The following is a 21818-nucleotide window of genomic DNA, read 5'->3' as shown; positions in this document are numbered from 1 at the left end:
TCAGCAACTCGTTCCAATTTACAGTGTTGATATTTTATAAAATTTGCTTTACAATACTAAAATACAGATACTAATATATAACGTTGGCCTACTTTAAGACATACTTTGATCTGAAGACTGCAATAATTGACACATACTTAATATCTCTGAGAAGTTGCATGCGAGAGACTTACGTTTCGCTGAGCTAACCGTTTAGCCGGTGTGATCATATCCCTTTCAGGAGCTTTGTCATCCAGCCTTTAACTGCAGTGTTTTTTTAAAGACTTTATTTATTTATAATTTGTTTTGTGTTGAAAAACAGTTATGGTATTCCTGATGTTTTGAGCTGTGGTCCTTACTTGTCGCCCAATCAGAGGCTGTGTTCCTTACTTGTCGACCAATCAGAGGCTGTGTTCCTTACTTGTCGACCAATCAGAGGCTGTGTTCCTTACTTGTCGCCCAATCAGAGGCTGTGTTCCTTAGTTGTCGACCAATCAGAGGCTGTGTTCCTTAGTTGTCGACCAATCAGAAGCTGTGGTACTAACTGGCAGCTCTGATCTCAAAAACATTGCCATATGGAATAACATTAGAGATAAAAAAATGACTTTATGTGGTAATAATGTATAATATGATTACTGCAGTCTATTTGAAAAAGGTGGCGGTCAGAGGAATAAATGCTCAGAAATGTGTGTTTTATTTTATTACCTTCTAGGCTTCAGAGAACATCAAAAGACACATTTGGGAAAAGTTGTGGGCTGAAAGGCTTTTAGTTTTAAACAGATGTATTTGCATTATAAAACGTTCTGTCATACCGCCTGGTGTTAACCTTATGTATTGGCAAATAAGCTAAACTTCACTTTCAGATCATTCATAACTCATTCACATCAAAGTCTGGTTTGACAAATGCTGCACAGCTGAACTCTGCAATTTGATTTATTTATTCTATACGCTAGAAATAGTTTTACATCTTTAAAAATCACCATCATTATGCCCCAGATGTGAACACTGGAATCATTATTCAATATGATAATTTATGCATATCTGTAATAACTCTTAGATGCTACGTGACTTTTTTATGAAAATGAATAATTCAGACAGCGCCAGAAACCACAGAGCCAATAATGCCTTCTGATGAACTGCAGGGATCATTCCTGGGTTATAAAACATTAGCATTTCTTGCCTGAACTTTAACATCCAAATCAGCTTCATATGAGCATATTTTCTAAACTTTCTCTCTGCAAAGGAATAATCTGTCAAACATATAATTCAGCTGTGTTCCCCATAAAGCTTGATTCCTCTCAGAACTGTATTAACAACAGCAACCAGAAGGTTGGATGATGGATTGTTGAGAAACTGGAAGCAGACTTGGGTTTGGTTACTGACTGGACACAGCCAGTTTATCTCAGTACGTGTTAGACCAACGATAACTCAAACTCAAAGATAAACTCACATGCGGAGTACCCACCACGCTTATTATATTGACCGATGACGCATGCCAGAGGAGGGTCGCTCACAATGGTGAGAAATCTTAATTCAAGACAAAACGTTGTTGGCCACCTGGCCTTCATCATTGTCACAACTATACAGTGCAGATGCCTCTTAAAAAGCAAGGACACAGGTGATCCTGCTTAAAGTAATTCACATTGCACCCACTGCAGCAAGGTAATCAGACATTTACATGACAACCGACCAGCATCTAACACGGGACCAGGGTGCAAGTTGGAACTTGCTAATCCATGACTTCTCCTCACATATCTAATAAATACCAATTCATAGAACATAATCAAATGTTTAGAGCAATATCTCAAAAAGGTCGTACAACCTACAAAACACAAAGGACATTCAGACCCACAGTACAGTCACTATTAAAACATATTTTTAAGTGGCAGTAAGTAGAAACTAAATGAAAAGAAAAATAGATAAATTTGAAGATGCTTGATAACAATGTTTGCAATAGTGAGAGCAATGGCTTGAGTGATAGGGCACGGGCCACTGTTGATCTTAGATTGAGGCTCAATGGAAAATACAGGAAGTGTTGAATGCTGGATCAACAATGGATTTTTTGTCTCAGGCTGTAAGCATATGCGTGATGCAACAATTCCTCCACATTAGAGCAAATTGTAAGTCATTCATAACTGCCTTTTGGAACAACACATAGAGGCACTTTCTGATCTGGCGCCACTATCGGGCAGGATGACATCGCTTGTCTGTGCCTTCCAAAAAACGGTACAAATGTATTTTATGACGTGACCGTATCTCAGCGGTCAAGGTTTGGTTAGGTCTAAGCACAAACACTTGGTTAGGGTTTAGGGAGAGATCATAGTTTGGGTTAAAATAGATACTTTGTTAGCAGTTTGTCGTTAGTTTGCGGCACCTAGCAGTGAGGTTACAGGTTTTGCCAAGTCTGTAGGAGAGCTATGGTAGCTGACACAAAATCACAAATGACTTTCTCAGGAGTGAAGGTTTGGTTTGTCCGCTCTGGGCTGCTGTATAAAAATGGCGGCTGGTGCCGTAAAGAGGACCTGCTCTGTATAAACAGCTCTTTCTAAGGTAACGAAAACACAATTCTTACTTTCAGGTGATTATACATGTAAGAAAACTTACTTAATGTTATGTTTCATTTCTGTCAATAGATCCCTTTAAATGCTGCACACTGTTCTGAAAGACAGACTGCTGAGACGTGTAGCCGTTCCATTTCTGTGCCCTAGAATCAAAATGTCAAGTTTGCCCACAAGATGCCTCATATTTAATTCAGAAGAATTCCATAAAATGAACATCAACTTTTCGATTTCAATGAGACTGCTATCTCATCTTCATGATTTGCTCATTTCAACGAGCATTGTGAGCACAGTTTTAGGGACTTTAAAAATATTTCAATACCAAGCGTTTCATTAAGCTGCAGTTACAACATGAGAATAAAAACCTGTATTACATATTTATTTAGTAGCACATCTAACAGTGGCTGTATGAGTATGCTCATTTGCAAAGAACAGACAAAGTGTGTATGATTGTAACAGTAAAAGAGAGACTTTGATAATTAAGTGTGTGTGTGTGTAGATTGGGGGCACGTTAGGAATATACAGATGCAGCCCTGATGCTTGAGATATGACCTCACTTGTGTGGATTGCAGGGTGGTCCTTTCATAGCCTGTTAGACACACCTACACACACACACACACACACACACACACACACACTTTCTTTTCTCTCTCCCGCCACAGAGCCAGACTTTATCACACATTACTAACAAGCATGAAGAGAGTGTGTCGACACACACTCAGGCACAGTGAGCGTTTTGTTCTCTATCTTAAACACCCAGGGTTCAACACATTGTACACACACACACACCCAAACTTTCCTCTCCCGCTCAAACATACACACACACACACACACACACACACACACACACACATGAACACACGAAAATGCTTCAACAACTTAGTCATTCATACTCTCTCTTTTATAGTGCACATATACGTACACACCCAGGTGCAGGAACACAGAAATCCAAAATCCCCTCTTTCGATGTCCTCTTTCTTGCTCAATATTTCCCTTTTTCACGACCCACCCACCGTCTGTTGCAAACAAACACACACACACACACACACACACACACACACACACACACACACAATGACAGGATCTTTCTCTGCAGGCTTCGAGGGTCTGATGAAAGTGTTGGGAATGTGTACTGAGAGGCCACTGACACTTCCTCCACTTTCTAGTACTGACGGCTGGCCTCAAGCACCTAAGCCCGGAGGCTGCTCCCTCCAGACGTCTAACGGCCATAAACCGCAGATGACAAGCAGAATGAATGGGCTTTCATCCGCGTGGGGGTTATTGTCGAAGAGGCTCCCTCGCTGTGGATCTATCCTGTCACTCAGCGCCTCTTAGTGCTTGGCTTTCTCTGGATAAAAAGCGACGATTAAAAAGCTCAGACTTACATAGTGTATCTAAGGAAATCACAAACTCACCGCAGACACCAAAGGGGAACAACGGACCCGTCACTAACAGGATAGAGGCTGCTTTCAGCGCACCATCAGCAAGTTCAGCAGTTGGTTTCTACAGCGTTGACCTTGAGCTACTTTCCGACCCCGCCACGACACGCTTAATGCACATGAAGGCATGCAGTGTGCATAAAGATAACGTTTTTTATGTGTTATCTGATCATTCAAAGTTTCCTGAAAGGATAGGTTAAAAAAATGTCAAGTCTGTCTAAAAGCAATACTCGTGTTCTGACACAGTTTTTGCTTCCTCCTCTTCATACCTCCCATTCAAAGATCCAGCGTCCTCGTTCCATGGACAAATGTACTCATAACTGAAGTAAATCTGAAGCTTTGTTTATACTCGCGCCGTAGGGCGAGCTTCCGCAGACGGCGCTCGAGCTCGGAGCATGAACGGAGGCGTTTATACTCTATACGTTTGTGTTGCATTATTGCCCGAAATGCCAGAGGGTGTAGAATCACAATGGAACTGTGAAGAATAAAAAGACGAGTGTAACCGGCAAAAAGACACAAACCAACCTCCACAATGCCGAAGAGGGATAGAAATGATCTATCGACTCTTATCTCATGGACTACATTATTGCCTTTGTACAAGCCCTATACAGAAAGAAGTTCGGTATCGCATTATCAGGCCGGTTTGAACAGAAGGAATGTTAACAGCAAATAAAAAACACTTTCAATGGGAAACTATCCTTTAAATGAGTCTTAATCCTTTTGAATGGTCCAGAATAAAAAAGCAATAATTTAAAACAAAAGATACAGTAAAACATGGAGTGCAAAAAGGTGGCCATATTACAATGATTACTGGCCAGTGTTTATTTCTTTATGCCTCCTCAGAAACCAACGAGCAGAAAAGAAACAGATACATCCCGCTTTCCTGGAGCAGTACGGCATCGTGATGATTCAGTGAATGAAATAACATTTTACAGCCACTCCAAGCAAACATGGCTGCAGACGGAGTCCCTTATCGGCCCCGCCGCAGGAAATTGGACATATAAACAGAGCCCAGAAAACCGTTTATTTAATTGATTAGGACTTCCTTTATACTGTTACTGGTGCACGGCCATGCCTAACACACGCCCGCGTTGTTGCGCTGCCAACATTCTGAGTCGGTCTACTGTATAGTTGATGTACAGCATTGCTTTTGGCTCGGATTATGCTGAAAAGGAATGGGCTATATTTAGAATTTATAGCATAGGGTTCTACAGAACAAAAGCACAGTCAGGAACTGAGTTATGGGTTGTTGCTACCGGCAAAGCTCACCCATTACCTTATGTATGTCTTATATATCATGACCGTCAAAACAGCAGGCTCCAGTACCGATGAGATTTAGAGCTGAGTTGAAAAATATTTTTGGCCAAACTTCAGCTTTGCTAACTTTCAACACTGCCTCATTCCCCAGGAGTTTCCCTTATTTTTCAAGTGAATTTTTCGAGAGGTGAAGGTTGTGATTGCGAGTCCAAGGGTTGAAAAAATCCCTCATGTTTGCAATTCAGCTTTGGTAGAGCTGAGATGTTCCTTGCTGTGTCACTGCAGAGAGAAAAGGAGGGCTTAGGGGATGTGGTCGGTCTCACAGGAAGGTAAATGAAGAGAGACGTGTTTCCACAAAAAACACCGGCCTTTGACGCAGAACTTCTAATACTCGTCCTTTCATTATTCGTCCCCGAGCCTCCTCTCCATTCGTCTCCGTCTTACTTCCACTATACGCACACACACACACACACACACACACACACACACACACACACACACACCTACACACACACACACACACTCTCCCCTACTATAGCCCTGAGGTCCTGTTTCCGGTCCAGGGTGCATGAGACAGACTAGCCAGCATCTGTGTGGGACTGGAGCTTATTACACACACACACACACACACACATGTTCCTGTAAGCATTGCTTATGTGCGTGTAGGTCGACTCTAAGCACCATGTTGCCGATCAGTTTTCTAAGTTTCCTCTGATGCGCTTTTTCTTTTCAACCAACAAACAAACAAACAACAAATGAATACATGGCAGCTTCATATCACACAGGGGTTTATTCACAGCAAACATAAACACACACAGCTGCACACACATAGCGGGCGAGCACGCAGACGCACTCACATCACACTTGCGACTGCAGACAATAGGAGTTTTGTTTCTAACAATCGGTTTTTTTGCTCTTATAAAGCTGCTGTTCACCTCTTAACGATGCCTGTTTTTCTGTATGTGAAACGCTCATAACACCTCACACACCACACACACCACACACACCACACACAGAGTGTTATGAAAGAGGAATATATGCATTTTTGGAACAACTCATTCTTGACAGAAGCATAAAAAATAAGGACTCGTTCTGTTTAGTGTAGTAGACAGATGTTGTTTTGGTGTCCTAAACCCATGTGAATATATAGTTTGAATGTTATTTCTGAAAAACCTTTATCATGCTTTAAATGGTAGCTAAAGAACACTTTTTGTAACCATATTATGATGATTTGGATGTATTGGTTGATGATTCCGACATGTGATCAAGAATACAAATGCAAATTATTGAGCGGGCGTGACCTTTGCAATTCAGATGCACAAATGTTGTCACGCCATTTATCTTTCTTCTTCTTTTTTTTAAAGTACTTTTGGAATAATAAGACTCACACTCTAACACACAAACGGTGCCGTTGCTCACTTCAATCTATCTTTTGTAATCTTCAAACAAGCAGAAAGAAATCTAGAAATCTATTCCTTCCGTGGTGTTTTTAATCCGTGGGTATTGTCTTGAGATGCTGAGCAGTGTTACAGAAAAGTGCATGTGAATAATAAACCTTGCTTTTTAAAAATAAAATCATCAGTGCCTCTACACACATACCAACAGATACACACAGAAATCATTCCTAACATATCTCATTTATTGTCTCCCTTCAGAAAGCACCACTGCCACCATGGACAAGGAACAGTGCTACTACAACGAGACCATCGCCTTCTTCTACAACCGCAGCGGCAAGCACCTTGCCACCGACTGGAACACCGTCAGCAGGCTGGTGATGGGCCTGGGCATCACCGTGTGCATCTTCATCATGCTCGCCAACCTCCTGGTGATGATCGCCATCTACGTCAACAGGAGATTCCACTTCCCCATCTACTACCTGATGGCCAACCTGGCGGCTGCTGATTTCTTTGCCGGACTGGCCTATTTCTACTTGATGTTCAACACGGGGCCGAACACCAGGCGCCTGACCGTGTCCACGTGGCTGCTGCGCCAGGGCTTGATCGACACCAGCCTGACGGCGTCCGTGGCCAACCTGCTCGCCATCGCCATCGAGCGCCACATCACCGTGTTCCGCATGCAGCTGCACACGCGCATGAGCAACCGCCGCGTGGTGGTGGTGATCGTCATAATCTGGACCATGTCCATAGTCATGGGGGCCATCCCCAGCGTGGGCTGGAACTGCATCTGTAGTCTCGAGCACTGCTCCAACATGGCGCCACTTTACAGCAACTCCTACCTGATCTTCTGGGCGGTGTTTAACCTTGTGACCTTCGTTGTCATGGTGACGCTCTATGCCCACATCTTTGTCTATGTGCGCCAGAGGACCATGAGGATGTCGCGGCACAGCTCCGGGCCACGGCGCAACCGAGATACCATGATGTCTCTGCTGAAAACCGTGGTGATTGTGTTGGGTAAGGAAGAGATACAGTCTGTCTTTCTGTCTGTCGATCCATTTATCTCCATTTATCTATTCATCTGCTCCATTTATACTGTATCAATTTCTATCTAGCAAGCTACATCTACTGTGTATATCCAGTACTATATCTCTGTAGCAGTGAATGCAACATTTGAAGTCATCAGCGACACAGTGGCAGAACAATGAATCTGTTGATAGCTCTGTGAGGCTGCATCATTCAGCACAAACACAAGTGTCTGCCTTGCACGACTGTAGGCCTCAAATACATCATCTCAGCCAACCCGGTCCCCTTACCAATCCCGTTCACGCGCTGTGATTGTAAACGAGCAGTTTTACGGAAAGACTGTTGTTGCGTTTCATTTTGCTGAGACCAAAGGCATCTGCAGCTGAGTAGCTTGATGCAGTATATCTCAGGTGAAACATTGCTGCCGTAACACGTTGACAGATGTGGTTTGTTGACTGTGACATTGGACAAGACATGGTTTTGCTCGGTTTTTTTCACCGTAAGGAAAATCACTTTCTTTGTTTCCCGATGAAAGTGAAAGTGGAGATGAAACAGATGCCCACTTCTATAAATTGGGTGGGGAAATACCTACACACATTTAGGAAAGGTTTAGAGTAAGGTGAGAAAGGAGCCTCCAGATTGTCTTCATGACATCCCCATACAAGCCTTTAAATGTCTTGGCTTTACCCCAGACTACACAACAGTGCTCTGAACATGTCTAATGTATACAGAACAGTTAAACTTGATGCAAAATTGATCACTAAAGGTTAGGGCATTTTAGTTTTATCTCAGTCAAAGAAAATTTAACCATTTTAGTATAGTTTTAGTCAATGAAAACTGTTGGCGTTTTCATCTTTGTTAATCATCAGATTATATTGAACATTTCACTCTATGTAGAAAATATCTTTTTTTTCCAAAATGTGCCAACATATCACCTTCTTTCTATCCCCCAAGCCCTATTGTTGACATAGATTAGTTTAATTTAGGTAAGTTAGCATTGCTAATTTAATAGTAGACTCCGAGTCCTCCTGACTGTAATCATTGTCTCTCAATTGCGTATTGATATGGTCACAGTTTGTGTTTAATGATGTTGGTGTCGTCTTGTCATCGTCTCGGCTTAGTCATGGATAATAAGATAGTTGCGGCCCTCATCTGAATATTTTCACCCAAGACTTAGAAACTATACCTCTGCATGAAGGGTTCTTAAAGAGACAGGCACTCAACTGGAGCGTTTCAGACAGAGGGTGAATGCGGATATATTAAGATAGACAGTATGAGACAAATCAAGTGTTTTTTTGAATGTTCATGCATGTAAACATGTTCTAGTAGAAACCCAAAATACAAGTATGCACCTGAAGATGAGCATGACATGTCCCCTTTAAGGTTACTATCAGGTTTCTGCTGAATGCAAACTGATAACTGTAAAACTGATGCTCATCAGCCGGCTAGTATCTTGCATCATTTACAGATATTATGAGGGCATTTCTACGAGCCTGCCAATGCATGTCAGCAATTATGAAATATTCACAGTTAATCCACCCGTCTACAGCTGATAAGAACGTTATCAGTCAGATTCACTGTTGTGGGGCAATATAAGGGCGCACTGGGAAACTATGCTTTATAATCAGGCATCAGCACAACTCCCTCAGATAAAAAAAAATAAGAAGCAAAGTGTAATAATCTGGAATTGTCCTTCAATGTAATACCGTATGGTCCAGTTGTGTGGTGGTTGTAAACACATACAGGACTGTCTCAGAAAATTAGAATATTGTGATAAAGTTCTTTATTTTGTGTAATGCAATTAAAAAAACAAAAATGTCATGCATTCTGGATTCATTACACATCAACTGAAATATTGCAAGCCTTTTATTCTTTTAATATTGCTGATTATGGCTTACAGCTTAAGAAAACTCAAATATCCTATCTCTAAATATTAGAATATCATGAAAAAGTATACTAGTAGGGTATTCAACTAATCACTTGAATCGTCTAATTAAACGAAACACCTGCAAGGGTTTCCTGAGCCTTGAAAAACACTCAGCTTGGTTCAGTAAACTAAATCACACGTATGGGGATTATCACAATATTCTAATTTTCTGAGACAGTCCTGTACATGCAGTGTCAACGCTCTCTTCTGATGCAGCAGCGCCTGTTTTACTCTCCAGCTAACAGAGTTTTATGTCTACCCATTCAGTCGAGGAACTTATCCAACTTTGCAAGTCTCCAGGCCTCTTCAGTGGTGTGTAATGAATAGAGGCATTGCTGTTTTTTTTGTTTGTTTTTTTTAACGTTATAGCACAGCAGCACACTAACTCAGTTGTAGAAGAGTGAATTGTGGGAAAGAGACTTCTTACTGCCTGGAAGCCAGGATGTGTTGGTCCCAGACAAAACAAACCAAAGGATTCTGTGATTTGTCTCTTATGTGCTGTGTTATCTCATCCTGTTGCCTCTGTTGTCTTTACTCCGCACTTAATTCACAGCAGTGGACAGCAGCATGTCTGCAGTATGTTTAAAATGGAAGGACATACATTTTCTGCTGCGTGGAGATGCTTTGTTTGTTTCTGCTTGTTTAACCTGCCGCGCAGATTCTGTGTCTCATCTGCAGACATGTCCATGCCTTCCAATGGCTATAATGTATAAGGTGCTAGATATGAAGTAAATGACTGTAATTAGGGTGTTAGTGGATTACTTTCATCGGTTTGAAAGCCATCCTGTCATTGCAGCTGCTCCTCACTTATGTAGTCGCCCCCCCCCCATAAAAAAAACAAAAAAACTATAAATAGATAACATGTTCAAGGTAACTACATCTCAAAACAGCAGTGGATTCCTTTGAAATTAAACTAAATATCTAAGACCCTCTTTCTGGAGTTGCTCAATATGAGGTTCTACCAGTAAAGGACCGGCCCGGGGTCAAGATGTGACTGTCGAAGCTTTAATCTCGAGGTGGATCTGGGATCGGCAGGATGCAACATACTGAAGGAGAAGTGAAATCACATACTCTGCTGCTATTTGGCTGCGTCCCTGAAAGGTTATAGCCGACTGCTGCGATTAAAGGAAAGTTCAACTAAACTAAGTAAAACAAACAACGCATAATAGGTAGGGGAAAACACGTAATTTCAAAATAACTCAACAGCATTTTTGGACACAAGCAGTGGTCTCCTGTGTGAAAGTCCTGTGTTTGTTTGACCCCCCCCCCCCCCCACTCCATATGTGTTTTCTTTGTGGGTCTTTATACAACTCCATTTCCTCGGACTGTCTAATCATGATGCGGGTCGGTTTCCACTGTAGTAAAAGCAGCGAAAGCTCGATGAGCGTCTGTTTTTGATGCCCTGGTAATAAGAACGGGCTGTTTAGGTTTAGGCTGCGCTGCAAAGGCAAGTTTAAGTGATTGTCTGGCTCTGGTATGAACAGTTTTACTTCAGTTCAATAGTTCAATAAATCTCAGCATTATTAATTTGAATCCTTACTGTTCCGAATTCCCGGAAAAAATAAAATCCTTCTTTTTACCGATGCCAAACCCTCACTGGGAAAGTAAGTCTTTTGAGCAAGGGTGTGATGTGTTTTGGTTCAGTCTGAAATCCACTGCTGTTTCTGAGTGAGGTCATTTTTGAGCACGGAGGAGGAGAGAAAATACCAGTTTTTCTTTTTTGTTGTACAGATAGAAGGGTACATTTGAACAAAACAACATCCCTCTTTGCCTTACACTGTCCAAAGTGAATTAAAAAAAAGGTAACTATGTCTCCAGCGGGGTTAACGTTGCCTGTGAGAACTGGGTTCAGCCTTTGCTGCTTGATGAGGAAGTAAAACCCCACAGCAATTCCCCATCCAGCGTCTCCCAGCTTCCCAGCTGCCGACCACATGATGATGAGTGCTCCCCTGCTGCCTGCTGTCCTCTGTCCACTTGTCCCTTTCAGGATGCTGCAAAACCAGCCATGGGTGATTTCTTTTTCTGGAAAGACAGGATGAGGAAAGTTGGGTTACACGCACTTGCACGCATTCATAAGCATAGCACAAGCATGCATACACAGAGACTCTCTCACACTCACATAAACCCCACAGGCTCGATAAAGAACAGTGGGACACAGGGATGGCTCCATTCACATAAAGCTGGATGTACTCACTTAGTCAAATGATGGGAAAACTAAACCAGAATCTGACTTGTTGACAAAGAAAGTTGTTTTTCCAAAGACAATAGAGATAGGGACACACACTCACAGAAATGAAATATATATACACATGTACAAACACAAAGTGAATGTGCGTTTTCAAGAAAAGTACACAAGGTACCTTTTAATAAAGGATTCTTTCTTTTTCAGAAAGAGAACAAAATCACATTGTAGATAGAGCGTTTTCGTCATGTAACGTAACTTACACACACAAAAGCCCCACAAAGGTGAGATTCATGCTTTTAAATGTTTCAGTTTTATGATGGAAAAGGCTATGAGGATATTTAGCTAATATGTTTTAAATCGGCAGACATCAGCTTTATTACATGTACTATACCTTTAATTTAAACAATACCCAAATGTAGTCAAATGATACTGATCTGGTCACAGACAGTCTTGCTGGTCCATTCAGCTACTGGCGCTTCTCTGCTTGAAAAAAATAAAATAAAAACTGTTTGAATGACACCAACAGAGATTCTCCACATCACTCATCAATGAGTCGACTGCATTGTGGAATCAACCGTGACCCTTGTTCCCTGTGTGTCAGGTGCTGGCTCATACAGTCTGTCTGTGAATGATTTGATTATGTCAAAGCCCACGGTGCTGTACGCGCCCGCATCGTCAGACAGCGCGGAGCGCCAACACATACCATCATCCCAACACATGCACACAGATGCCATATCGCTGACTGAAACCCACAATGTATAACCAATCAATGTTATAGAGCACACAGATTTTTCATGCCTCGATTTCAAAATTGACACCCACTCACATTTCTTTCTCTCTGCGACTGCAGAGCTGACGGGGACCCTCCAATCGTGGAAAACGTGACTGGCTCGCGATGTCACCTGTTTTCTGTGGGTTTGTGTGAAGCACTTAAGGCAAGAATGCAAGCTTTTCTAGTCGCTCACAACGGCAGCATCTGTCCGCAGGAGTATTGTTCCTGCAGAGCCAGTTGTTAATTTCTGGCAAGCTCCACTCAAACAACTACCACACACCAAGTTTGCTTGGATTTGTAGGCCTGCAATTAACAACTGAAAGATCTCAAGTATAGTCGACTGTTAGCCAGATCAACCCTGCCTGTTAGCATAATACACGTTGATAAAAATAAAAAAGTGACACCATTAACCAATAGCAGCAATGGGAAGGAATTTGTTTTGGGGCAAAATAGAGTCGATTGGAAAATAAGAAAACATCTGCGTTCATAGACTGAAGCCACCATTTAGTATTAGCTAAGCTAAAACGCTAAGACGGTTATAGGACCAGACTGGTATCATTTAAAAAATTCAAGTACTAAAGGTGCCGCTTTAAATCAGATGCTATTTTAGAAAATTGGACTCAATTTGGTGGCTGTGGCTAGTCACTGCTGCAGCTCTGCAGATATCTCCCAGTCTGTCTGTGCCAGCTGAGCAGAAAAACCCTCATTATTGCCGTTTCAAAGACATCACTGTACTTCCAGTCAAAAGCGCGTTTCTCGACCCATTAGATCACTCTGACAACACCATCACCAGACTCCCATCTCTAGTGTCCACCACAAGCCTCTTTATCAATAATTGTAAACACTCAGCTGCTGAATGGGAACATCTACTGTATCTATTCCCCAGTGTATGTGTGTGTGTGTAAGTTGGGGATGTGGGAAAGAGGGGAGAGGAAAAATAAATCCCTTCGCGGACAAATGGAAAGCCACCGGGCCATTTCAGAATAATGGCTCCGATCTTATTCTTTTAGATGGTCGGGATGGGGAAATATGATCGAGGGATGAACAGAAATTGAGACAGACATGGATGGGCATAGAGAGGAAGACAGGTTGGAGAAAGAAAGGGGTGAAGTGCTTAAGAAAGGAGAGACAAGTTAATGAGAGAGAGAGTGGGGGAGGAGAGGAGAGGGACAGGAAACCAGCGAGAGAAAGAGAGATTAATGGGAAGAAAGGCGATGAGACACACAGGAGAATGAGAGCAGTAATTCAATATTGGAGGTTTATCCATATTTAAGGGCCCGAGAGAGCTGAACATTAGTGGAAACTTAAGCCGACGGGAAGACATGTGAGAAATACTTTGATAGGAAGGCGTGAGGATCTCAGATAGCAGAATTTGAAGCCGCACGAACGCATCAGCACAATGTAGAGGATTTTCAGCAATGCTGTGTTCACACTACACGCGACACAGCAACAGGCCAGTAGTCATTTTCAATGGAAGCCAATGACATCGTCGCACAAGGGCGTGGCATGGCGCGCTACAAACCCAGTCTCAACTTTTTTTCCAATGCTCCCAACGACGTGATGAAGCGTCAACCATTCAATTCAATTTAATTTGTCCCTATTCGATGCCTCATAAACGACCCCTCATAGAGTTCTGACAGAACGACTTGCAAGACTAGCACCTCCCCCTTTGATCACCTATGATGTACGTCGCTCAAATCGTCAAAGTTAGCAAGCTACGATTGGAGGAGGTTCCAGAACATTTAGTCTCCACAACAAGTCCTAAATTGTGACGACAAAATGTGTGTTTGCCCATGCGTGTTGGGGTTAAAGTGACTACTTTGTTAAAGTTAGGGAAAGATACTTAGATACGACTACTTGATTATGATAGTAAATACTTGGTTAAGTTAAGGGAACAACTGCAGTCATGCTTTAAAAATACCTAATGTCAGCTGTCGAGAGTGTGTCCTGTGGAAACCACCCCACCGATACCCAACCCCCACCTCACCCCCCAAACTCACTCACAGAAGACAGAACATATTTTAGATCACCCAGAAAAATAATCTTAAAGCAAGTGTAGTTGGCTAATGTAACTTTGACAAAGCTGGACAACATAATGTTCATTACCTCTCTTGTTTCTGTTTGTTTTTAAACTGATGGCAGCAATAAACCAAAAAACGTGTAATTTCTCGTTAAAGGACCAAACGTGCAAAAGCACCAGAATGATCCTTTTAAGCCATTTTACCTTGTGTTTATGGAATTCTGCAGCGCATTACATGTGACTGAGGACAGCAGAACAAGCTGCTGGTAAGCAACATCATAAACCTCTTAATGAGGCATTTCTTCCCGCAAGAAACACGACACGTCAGCCATTAGAGCCGAGCCTCTCGTAACAAACACCAAGTTAGATGCGGAAAGACATCCACATCTCCTAATCTGCAGGAGGAAGTGTTGTGCAGCGATAGGAAAATACCAATATCATCGCTCGAAAAAACAACAACTTTGTAATTCGCTGAGCATTACAATCACTGAGTGCTTTCTCAACACCGTCAGAACGTTTTCAGGTCACGTTTGAGAGCTCCTCCGTCCGTCTTTGAGCCATGTGTAGTTATGTAAGTGAGTGTTCGCGTGTGTGTGTTTCTCCACATATGAGTGTTTATCTGTGTCTTTTGCATGTCTGTGTGTGTGTGTGTGTGTGTGTGTGTGTGTGTGTGTGTGTGTGTGTTTGTAGGCGTGTGGAGTTCATTGCTCTAGTCTGGTCTCTATTATTTTCTTATTTTTGTTCCCATCGCCCTCTGTTCTCTCTCTTATGGAAGACTATTTCTGCCAGAAAAAAAGAAAGGAAAAAAAAAGCATGACAGCTAGTGATGATAGTAAAAAAGTATTCCTGGTAAAAAAAGAGAAGAAAAAAACCAGGAGGTCGAAATAAGAAAATAAGGACTTTGCTTTCAACAAGGTCAAATCACAACAGGGCTGAAGATGATGCTTCAAATGTCACATACGGCCTCAGGCAGGAAGTGATACAATAACAAATTTAATCTTAACTTTTGTTCTTATTTTGTGAGCAGCCATTGATTTCTGGATGTTCTGAGTGGTTAAGACCATCCATCTCAAGGAAACATAAGTTTTGAATTTGAAAAATGTAAAAAAAAACAAACACTATCATACAATCAAATTTAGATTATTATATGTTTTAGAGTAATTATAATGATTGTGTTATTAAAGAAATACCATTGATCTCATTTAAAGACTATAAAACATTTGGATGATATTGGTTGTGTTCAGCTTCTGTATGGAGTGTTTACTCCGCTTCATTTTATTTCACCGTACAGCAACTGATAAAGTTCTTCTTCTCACAGGCTTTTTATTTTTTTTTCAGGATTCTTGGGCATGTGTCAGAGTATTGGCACACGGCATAAGGGCTGCCCTTATATGGTGTTTAGGGGGCGTTACCAATGCTAATGATAAGCAAACAGCCACGTGTGTGATCAAGTGGGATTCATCATTCACACTTGGGGAAGAGCCGATACGAACTTTTGGTGCGTCTGGAGTTGACTTCTCTTATTTTGTCTCTAATTAAGAGAAAATATCTGATAAATTGAAGAGGATGTTGCTGCATGAGGCCCAATATGTCACATCAAACACTGTTGCGACGATAACACTCATACACGCCTTGGGAAGTGAAGTAGTTTTCCATACATTTCCTAATTCTTCCATTCCTGCATCGGAGCCGTGTTTATTTACTCTCCTCCACTGACTTTCCATTTCTCTCGTCTCTTTTCCCTCCATGTGGCATTTTCAAGTACTGAATCACTTGGGCCAAAATATCTGTTTGTTCCTACCGTCAACAAAAACTACCCTCTGTGAGGGTAACCCTGCCCTATGTGGTAGACCGTGCACGTTTTTTGTTTGGGCATAAGTAAAAGGGGCAGTTTTTGAGATGAAGGGTGTAACACAAGCAACCGTATACCCCTGGATCCAGAGAGGAAATGAAAGGATTTGAGGGGTGAAACCTCTCCGGTCATAGCTTCACACAAAGACTGTTTTCTTTCTCACTCAAGGGAGGGGAGGGGAGAAACAAATATCCTGAAATATACAGGTTTCGCTCTCCATTTAAAACAGAACAACTCATGTGAAAGAAGCAGCAGGTTTTATGGAACTAGAGGAAGTCTTTTGCCTCACTCGGACAACAATATAGGTTGTGGTTATGGTTGATTTCATAAGCAGGCTGTGTGTTTCCATCTACACTGAATCAAAATGAGACAGTGATGCTAAAAGCCGGAAACGTGGTCCAGTAATAAACCATCATGGTTCTTGTCAGAAGTATTTGTCTTGTTTTTTTTTTTACTTGAAGTTCTGTGCTGTTTTTATTTTTTATTTTCTGTGCGAATCCCGTTCAGAGAAAGATGTTTCACTTCCTGACAACTAGCTCAGATAGTTTCTCTGCCGAACCGTTTGAGAAATTTATCAAACTCTGGAGAGTCTGCCTGCATAGCTGAGAAGTGAGGTCAATCCTTTGCTGCAGCTGCCGCCTGCAAAACACTAACAGATAACAGGCCTGCCTGTCAATATCGTCTCTGTCCCCCCCCCCCCCCGTCTCTGCTCGCCCTATTTGTCATCAAGACCTTTTGCCTTACTGCTTCAAGAGTGTAAAGCCCTACAGTTGTCCTATAGTTGTGACAAATAGCATCTGTCGACTGGATTCACAATACTAGTACTCCACATTCATGAGTAATGAGTCAGTGACACCCCCCCCCCCCCCCCCCCCCCCCTCGACTTTGCGAAACCCGTCTTATCAGAGGAATGATGATGCATTGTGCTCACCCAAATGAGGTGAGGAGGTTGTAGATATGGTGATGGAATACTGGAGATCTGGTTGCAACAATGAGGTCAAGGTCAGACATTTATGTTTCGGTAGATGTTTTAGATTAAGAGAGGGCTAATGGCGGCTGATTTCCTGAGAAATTACGAACCCCCCCCCCCCCCCCCCCCCATCTTTTTACTACGAACCTGACGTTTTATTTGCCTAAACATTACCGAACTTAAACCATTATATTAATTATTTTTTTTTAGGATGTTTGAAAAGCCCTTACAAATGATGTCTGACGCCTATTTACTGTCTTTGACCTCTGGGCTTTTATTTTGAAAGCTTGGCCTTTTTTCAATGTCAGTGACCAATTGTCTCAATATTAAATAGAGGGGCATGTTAAATAATTGAAATTATTTGTGAAATATAGTTAAAAAATAATAGCATGTTGGCATATGGCATATTTCCCACTTTCCCCATGAAACATTTTCCAGTTGTTTAATAATAATGTGTAAATAATGTAAAAAAAATAGAATAATGGAAAGTGTTGAGATAAATAAGAGTACGTCAATTTAAAGGTAATTAAAGGTAATAAAATGATGATATTTACTCTATACCACCATGCATTTGAGTACAATTATGACTTAGAAATCTGTCTTTTAGTGTTATTTTTTTGCTTTTGAGGCTCCATAACCGGTAACCTAATGTACCCGCAAAAACAAAATAAGTGAAAACACTGTACAACAAAAGTACTTTGTAATCAAAAAGTCTCTTAAAAAGTTTTCGATGTGGTTACAAAGTGACATGGGTGGTTTCCTTCTCTAGACTGATGGTGCGGTTCCTAAGTGATGGTGATGTGGTTGTAGAGTGTGTTTTCTTTCTTTATTTCATCACAGACCAAAACCAACAACACTAGCTCCCAGCCAGAGTGCCTTCAGCTACTATACTGTAAATGTTAAGATCCCATCAGTGGTTGGGTTGTAGGATACTTTTTAAAAATCTTCTGCTTCTTTACTTTTTTGTGGTTCAGTAGAGGGAGAGGAAAGACAAGGAGTTGCCTGGTTCACACCCAGAATGTGACATTACCATAATATATATGAGGTAGAGGTGGCTGGAAGCCTCCCATGTGCGACTTGACACGGTATAAATTTCAAGGTGACACTGAAAAGACATGCCATTTTGATCAAGTAATCAGTATTCGAGTTTAAGTCCCAGTGAATCATTGTCTCTCATTGTGAGTCAGACCAAACCAAGTCATCACTTTTCAAATGCATGATTTATATTTAAAACTCATTCAGAGTCATTCAAACTCACTGGTGAAATACAGTGCTGTATGTTCTCTTGGTAAAAGAAAGTCAGGCCAACATCACATTTTTGTGGCATTAGATGCACATTCAGCCCAAGTGATTTGTCGGGCTCATTAAAAGGCAGCGGAAACCAGGAATTAGTATAGTTCAGAACATGTGCTTAATCACTTGTTAGTAATAGTGACTCATGACCACAACATAGCCAAAAAACTCACAACAGCCAAAAACTGTGTTTTTGTGCTACTTTAATTTGTGTGCCTCTCAAATTCAGTTATTAGCTTCAAATACAGATATATTGCACTTTTTCCTTTTCAGGATGCAGACACGTGATGTGAGTAATCGCCTTTGAGATTTATGATGGATTATACACAAGTAGGCCCCAGAAAAATCCTGTAACAAAATACGAATCATCAGTGAAATCTGTGTCTTGGGCCCAGAACAGCCTCACTGGTAATAAATTACATGAAAACTTGGTGAAACAACATTTACTAAACTTTTTCTCCAGTCAAGCCATGTCATGCGACTTCATGCGACTTCAAGGATCAACAACTAGAATGGGAATAGACTTCATATAAGACTTTTTGAAGCCTCAAATTTGACATTTTGGCCGTTGCCGTCTTGGTTTATAGCCGTCACCATTTTAGGTTTTTGGTCCTCGCTATCTTCCTATTTTTTTGCAACCAAAAATGACAGAATGGAGCAAAGTATAACTGAACGCTGACTACTGGATGAGACATTTTTAGGTGACCACAAAGGTTTCAATTAACTTTCATGAAGTGATAACACGGTTAAAGTTGTATAAAGAATACTCTTCTTTATGGTCTATTTTACTCTAAATGGACCATCATTTAATAAACGAACAACATGCTGTATTGAAGAAAACCTAAACTATAGATTAAGACCATAAACTCATGTTTACAATGTTTACTGAGGCGAGGGAATGAATAAAGTGAGAAGTCGAGTCATTTTCAAATAGACTTCTATATAATCAGAGGAGTCGCCCCCTGATGGACATTAGTAAGAATGCAGAAAGACACTTAAACATTGACTTCACGTTTCAGAACTGGAGATTGCTGCCTGTTTTCCCATTTAAAGTAACAAAAGCAACCTTCAGAACAGAGCTGTCTTTTATATATATATATTCCTGAACAGTTTTCCTCAGCACCAATTCCAACCTCTGCTTTGTGTTTCCTCAGGTGCGTTCATCGTGTGCTGGACTCCCGGCCTGGTCATCCTCCTCCTCGACGTCTTCTGCGTCAACTGCAATGTCCTCGCCTATGAGAAATTCTTCCTGCTGCTCGCCGAGTTCAACTCAGCCATGAACCCCATCATCTACTCCTACCGCGACAAGGAGATGAGCGCCACCTTCAGGCAGATCCTGTGCTGCCAGCGGCAGGAGAACGTCAACGGGACGGTGGCGGAGGGGTCCGACCGGTCGGCGTCGTCCACCAACCATACGGTGCTGAGCGGCGGAGCGCACCACCACCACCACCACCACCACAACAACGAACACTCTGTGGTATAAAAAGGAAGGGCTGGACATCGCGGGGATTAATCCAGCCGCTTGAAGGAGGTTAATCTGTGTTGGAGATACTGACTGAGAGAAGGTGAACGGGAAGATTTGAGAGGGACTGCGAACATGATACGAACTAAAGACAGTAAGGTGATAACTCGGAGAATGAAGATTAGATTAGATGAGTTAATGACGAGCTGGATGAGATCGCAGCGAAGAGGATGGCGTCTACGAGGACTCTGATAGGCTGTTAGTATTTCTGCTTAGTTGTTTATTAATTGTTTTGTATGAACTATTTAAAAGTAATCTGTGAAATGAAGGTAATGCCAGTACTCCAGTGTTCTTTAACTTTGTATCCTGTCATTTCAGACTTCTTCCCCTCGATCCCCATTCTTAAGAAAGATCTTGTTACATCATACAGACCTTTTACATTCAGATAGCATTACACTACCATTGGGGTATTACTCCACATCCATTGGAGGACTCTTTTCCAACACTATTCTTTCTTCTTCCTTTATGTTTGGGAGGACAGACTTAACATTTTGAGAAACACAAAAAAATGATTGTATTTGGATCCATTTCCAGGGTTTTGACCTTTCCAACATGCAGGCGTCAAAGGATCCATTTATGGGACATCCTGCTGATGCTCATAAGATAAATGAATATATCAATACTGACATGTTTAGCGACTTACCAAAAATGACCATTATGGATTTTTTAAGTAATCAGAGCTGTTATTTATTTCTGCAGCAGATTCCTCAATCATCTTTCAATGACAAGTGACCTTACGACCAAAACTCATCATTCCACTGATCCCCATCTCCCAGTGATAAGGCTTTAGTGAATCCAGTTTCTTCCTTTAGTCCAACTTAAATAAATGAGGCGTCCAGGATCTGTTGTTTGTTCCCTCTGAGGAATTAGAGACAAGTTGTTCCAGGGATCTCACTAAAAAGGGGGGAGGATGTTTGCGGTTTTAGAACAGGCTCTGTGCCACGGTGTTATGTGGAGACAAGGTGAAGGTCATCTCTGCCGAGCATTAGCAGACTTCGGGTCATGACATGAAATGTGTTGAGTTGTCTGCCTCTCGTGGTTTTTACGAAGCGTCTCCGCGAGGCTGACTGAGGAAAAAGTGAATGTGAAAGTACAGTTTGATGTTTACTCGTTGTGAGAGGTGGCAAGTTGGGCCGTCACGTCTTTTTATAGCATGGACATGAAGATAAAAGTGGTGCCTGCCTGAATTTGTTCTTGACAAACTCAACTTTGCCACGAAGAAGTAACAGTTTTGACTGCAAACACTGAGCACCACGACAGTCCATATAGTCATATATGGCAGTCATATAAAGAGGTCGACTGACCCACAGACCATACATAAAGCCACAGTGCTAGCTTGGCCAAATCCAGTTTGCAATCGATCAGTGTTCAATCATTCCGTTGTATTTCAATATTTCTCTCCATAGTTTGAAGAAAATCCTCTGGTCCTGCCTACCAAACGTAACTCATGAGCGCCATTTCAGCTGAGCCGCTAATAAATATTAGCTGGAAATCCAAAAACACCAATGTGCATCTTTTTTGGCAGTATTCATGAAAAATTACCATTTGTGAATTTCCTCATTTTCACGAAGTTCGTCCTACAGTACCACAGTACCCTGCTTTAAAAACACTCAAAGGGAAGTGT

The 21818-nt window shown here is 41.6% G+C and overlaps 1 protein-coding gene across 1 annotated transcript in view; it reads left to right on the top strand.

Annotated features, from left to right (window-relative positions):
• lpar1 (lysophosphatidic acid receptor 1) overlaps positions 1-20155 on the top strand; it is a gene marked incomplete at its 3' end in the record, with an annotated part of 30093 nt that extends 9938 nt beyond the window's left edge. Inside the window, exons 2-3 of the mRNA XM_079178523.1 lie at positions 6889-7644; positions 19827-20155. Of these exons, the coding sequence (XP_079034649.1) occupies positions 6906-7644; positions 19827-20155 (1068 nt within the window). The 5' untranslated portion in view covers positions 6889-6905. The remainder of the gene's footprint in view (positions 1-6888; positions 7645-19826) is intronic.
• Positions 20156-21818: the final 1663 nt, after the last annotated feature.

This window comes from Pholis gunnellus (assembly GCF_910591455.1).
Source record: "Pholis gunnellus genome assembly, chromosome: 18".
Lineage (NCBI taxonomy): Eukaryota > Metazoa > Chordata > Actinopteri > Perciformes > Pholidae > Pholis > Pholis gunnellus.
The sequence above is the reverse complement of the archived record's forward strand: the minus strand, read 5'-3'. Positions and strand labels throughout refer to the sequence as shown.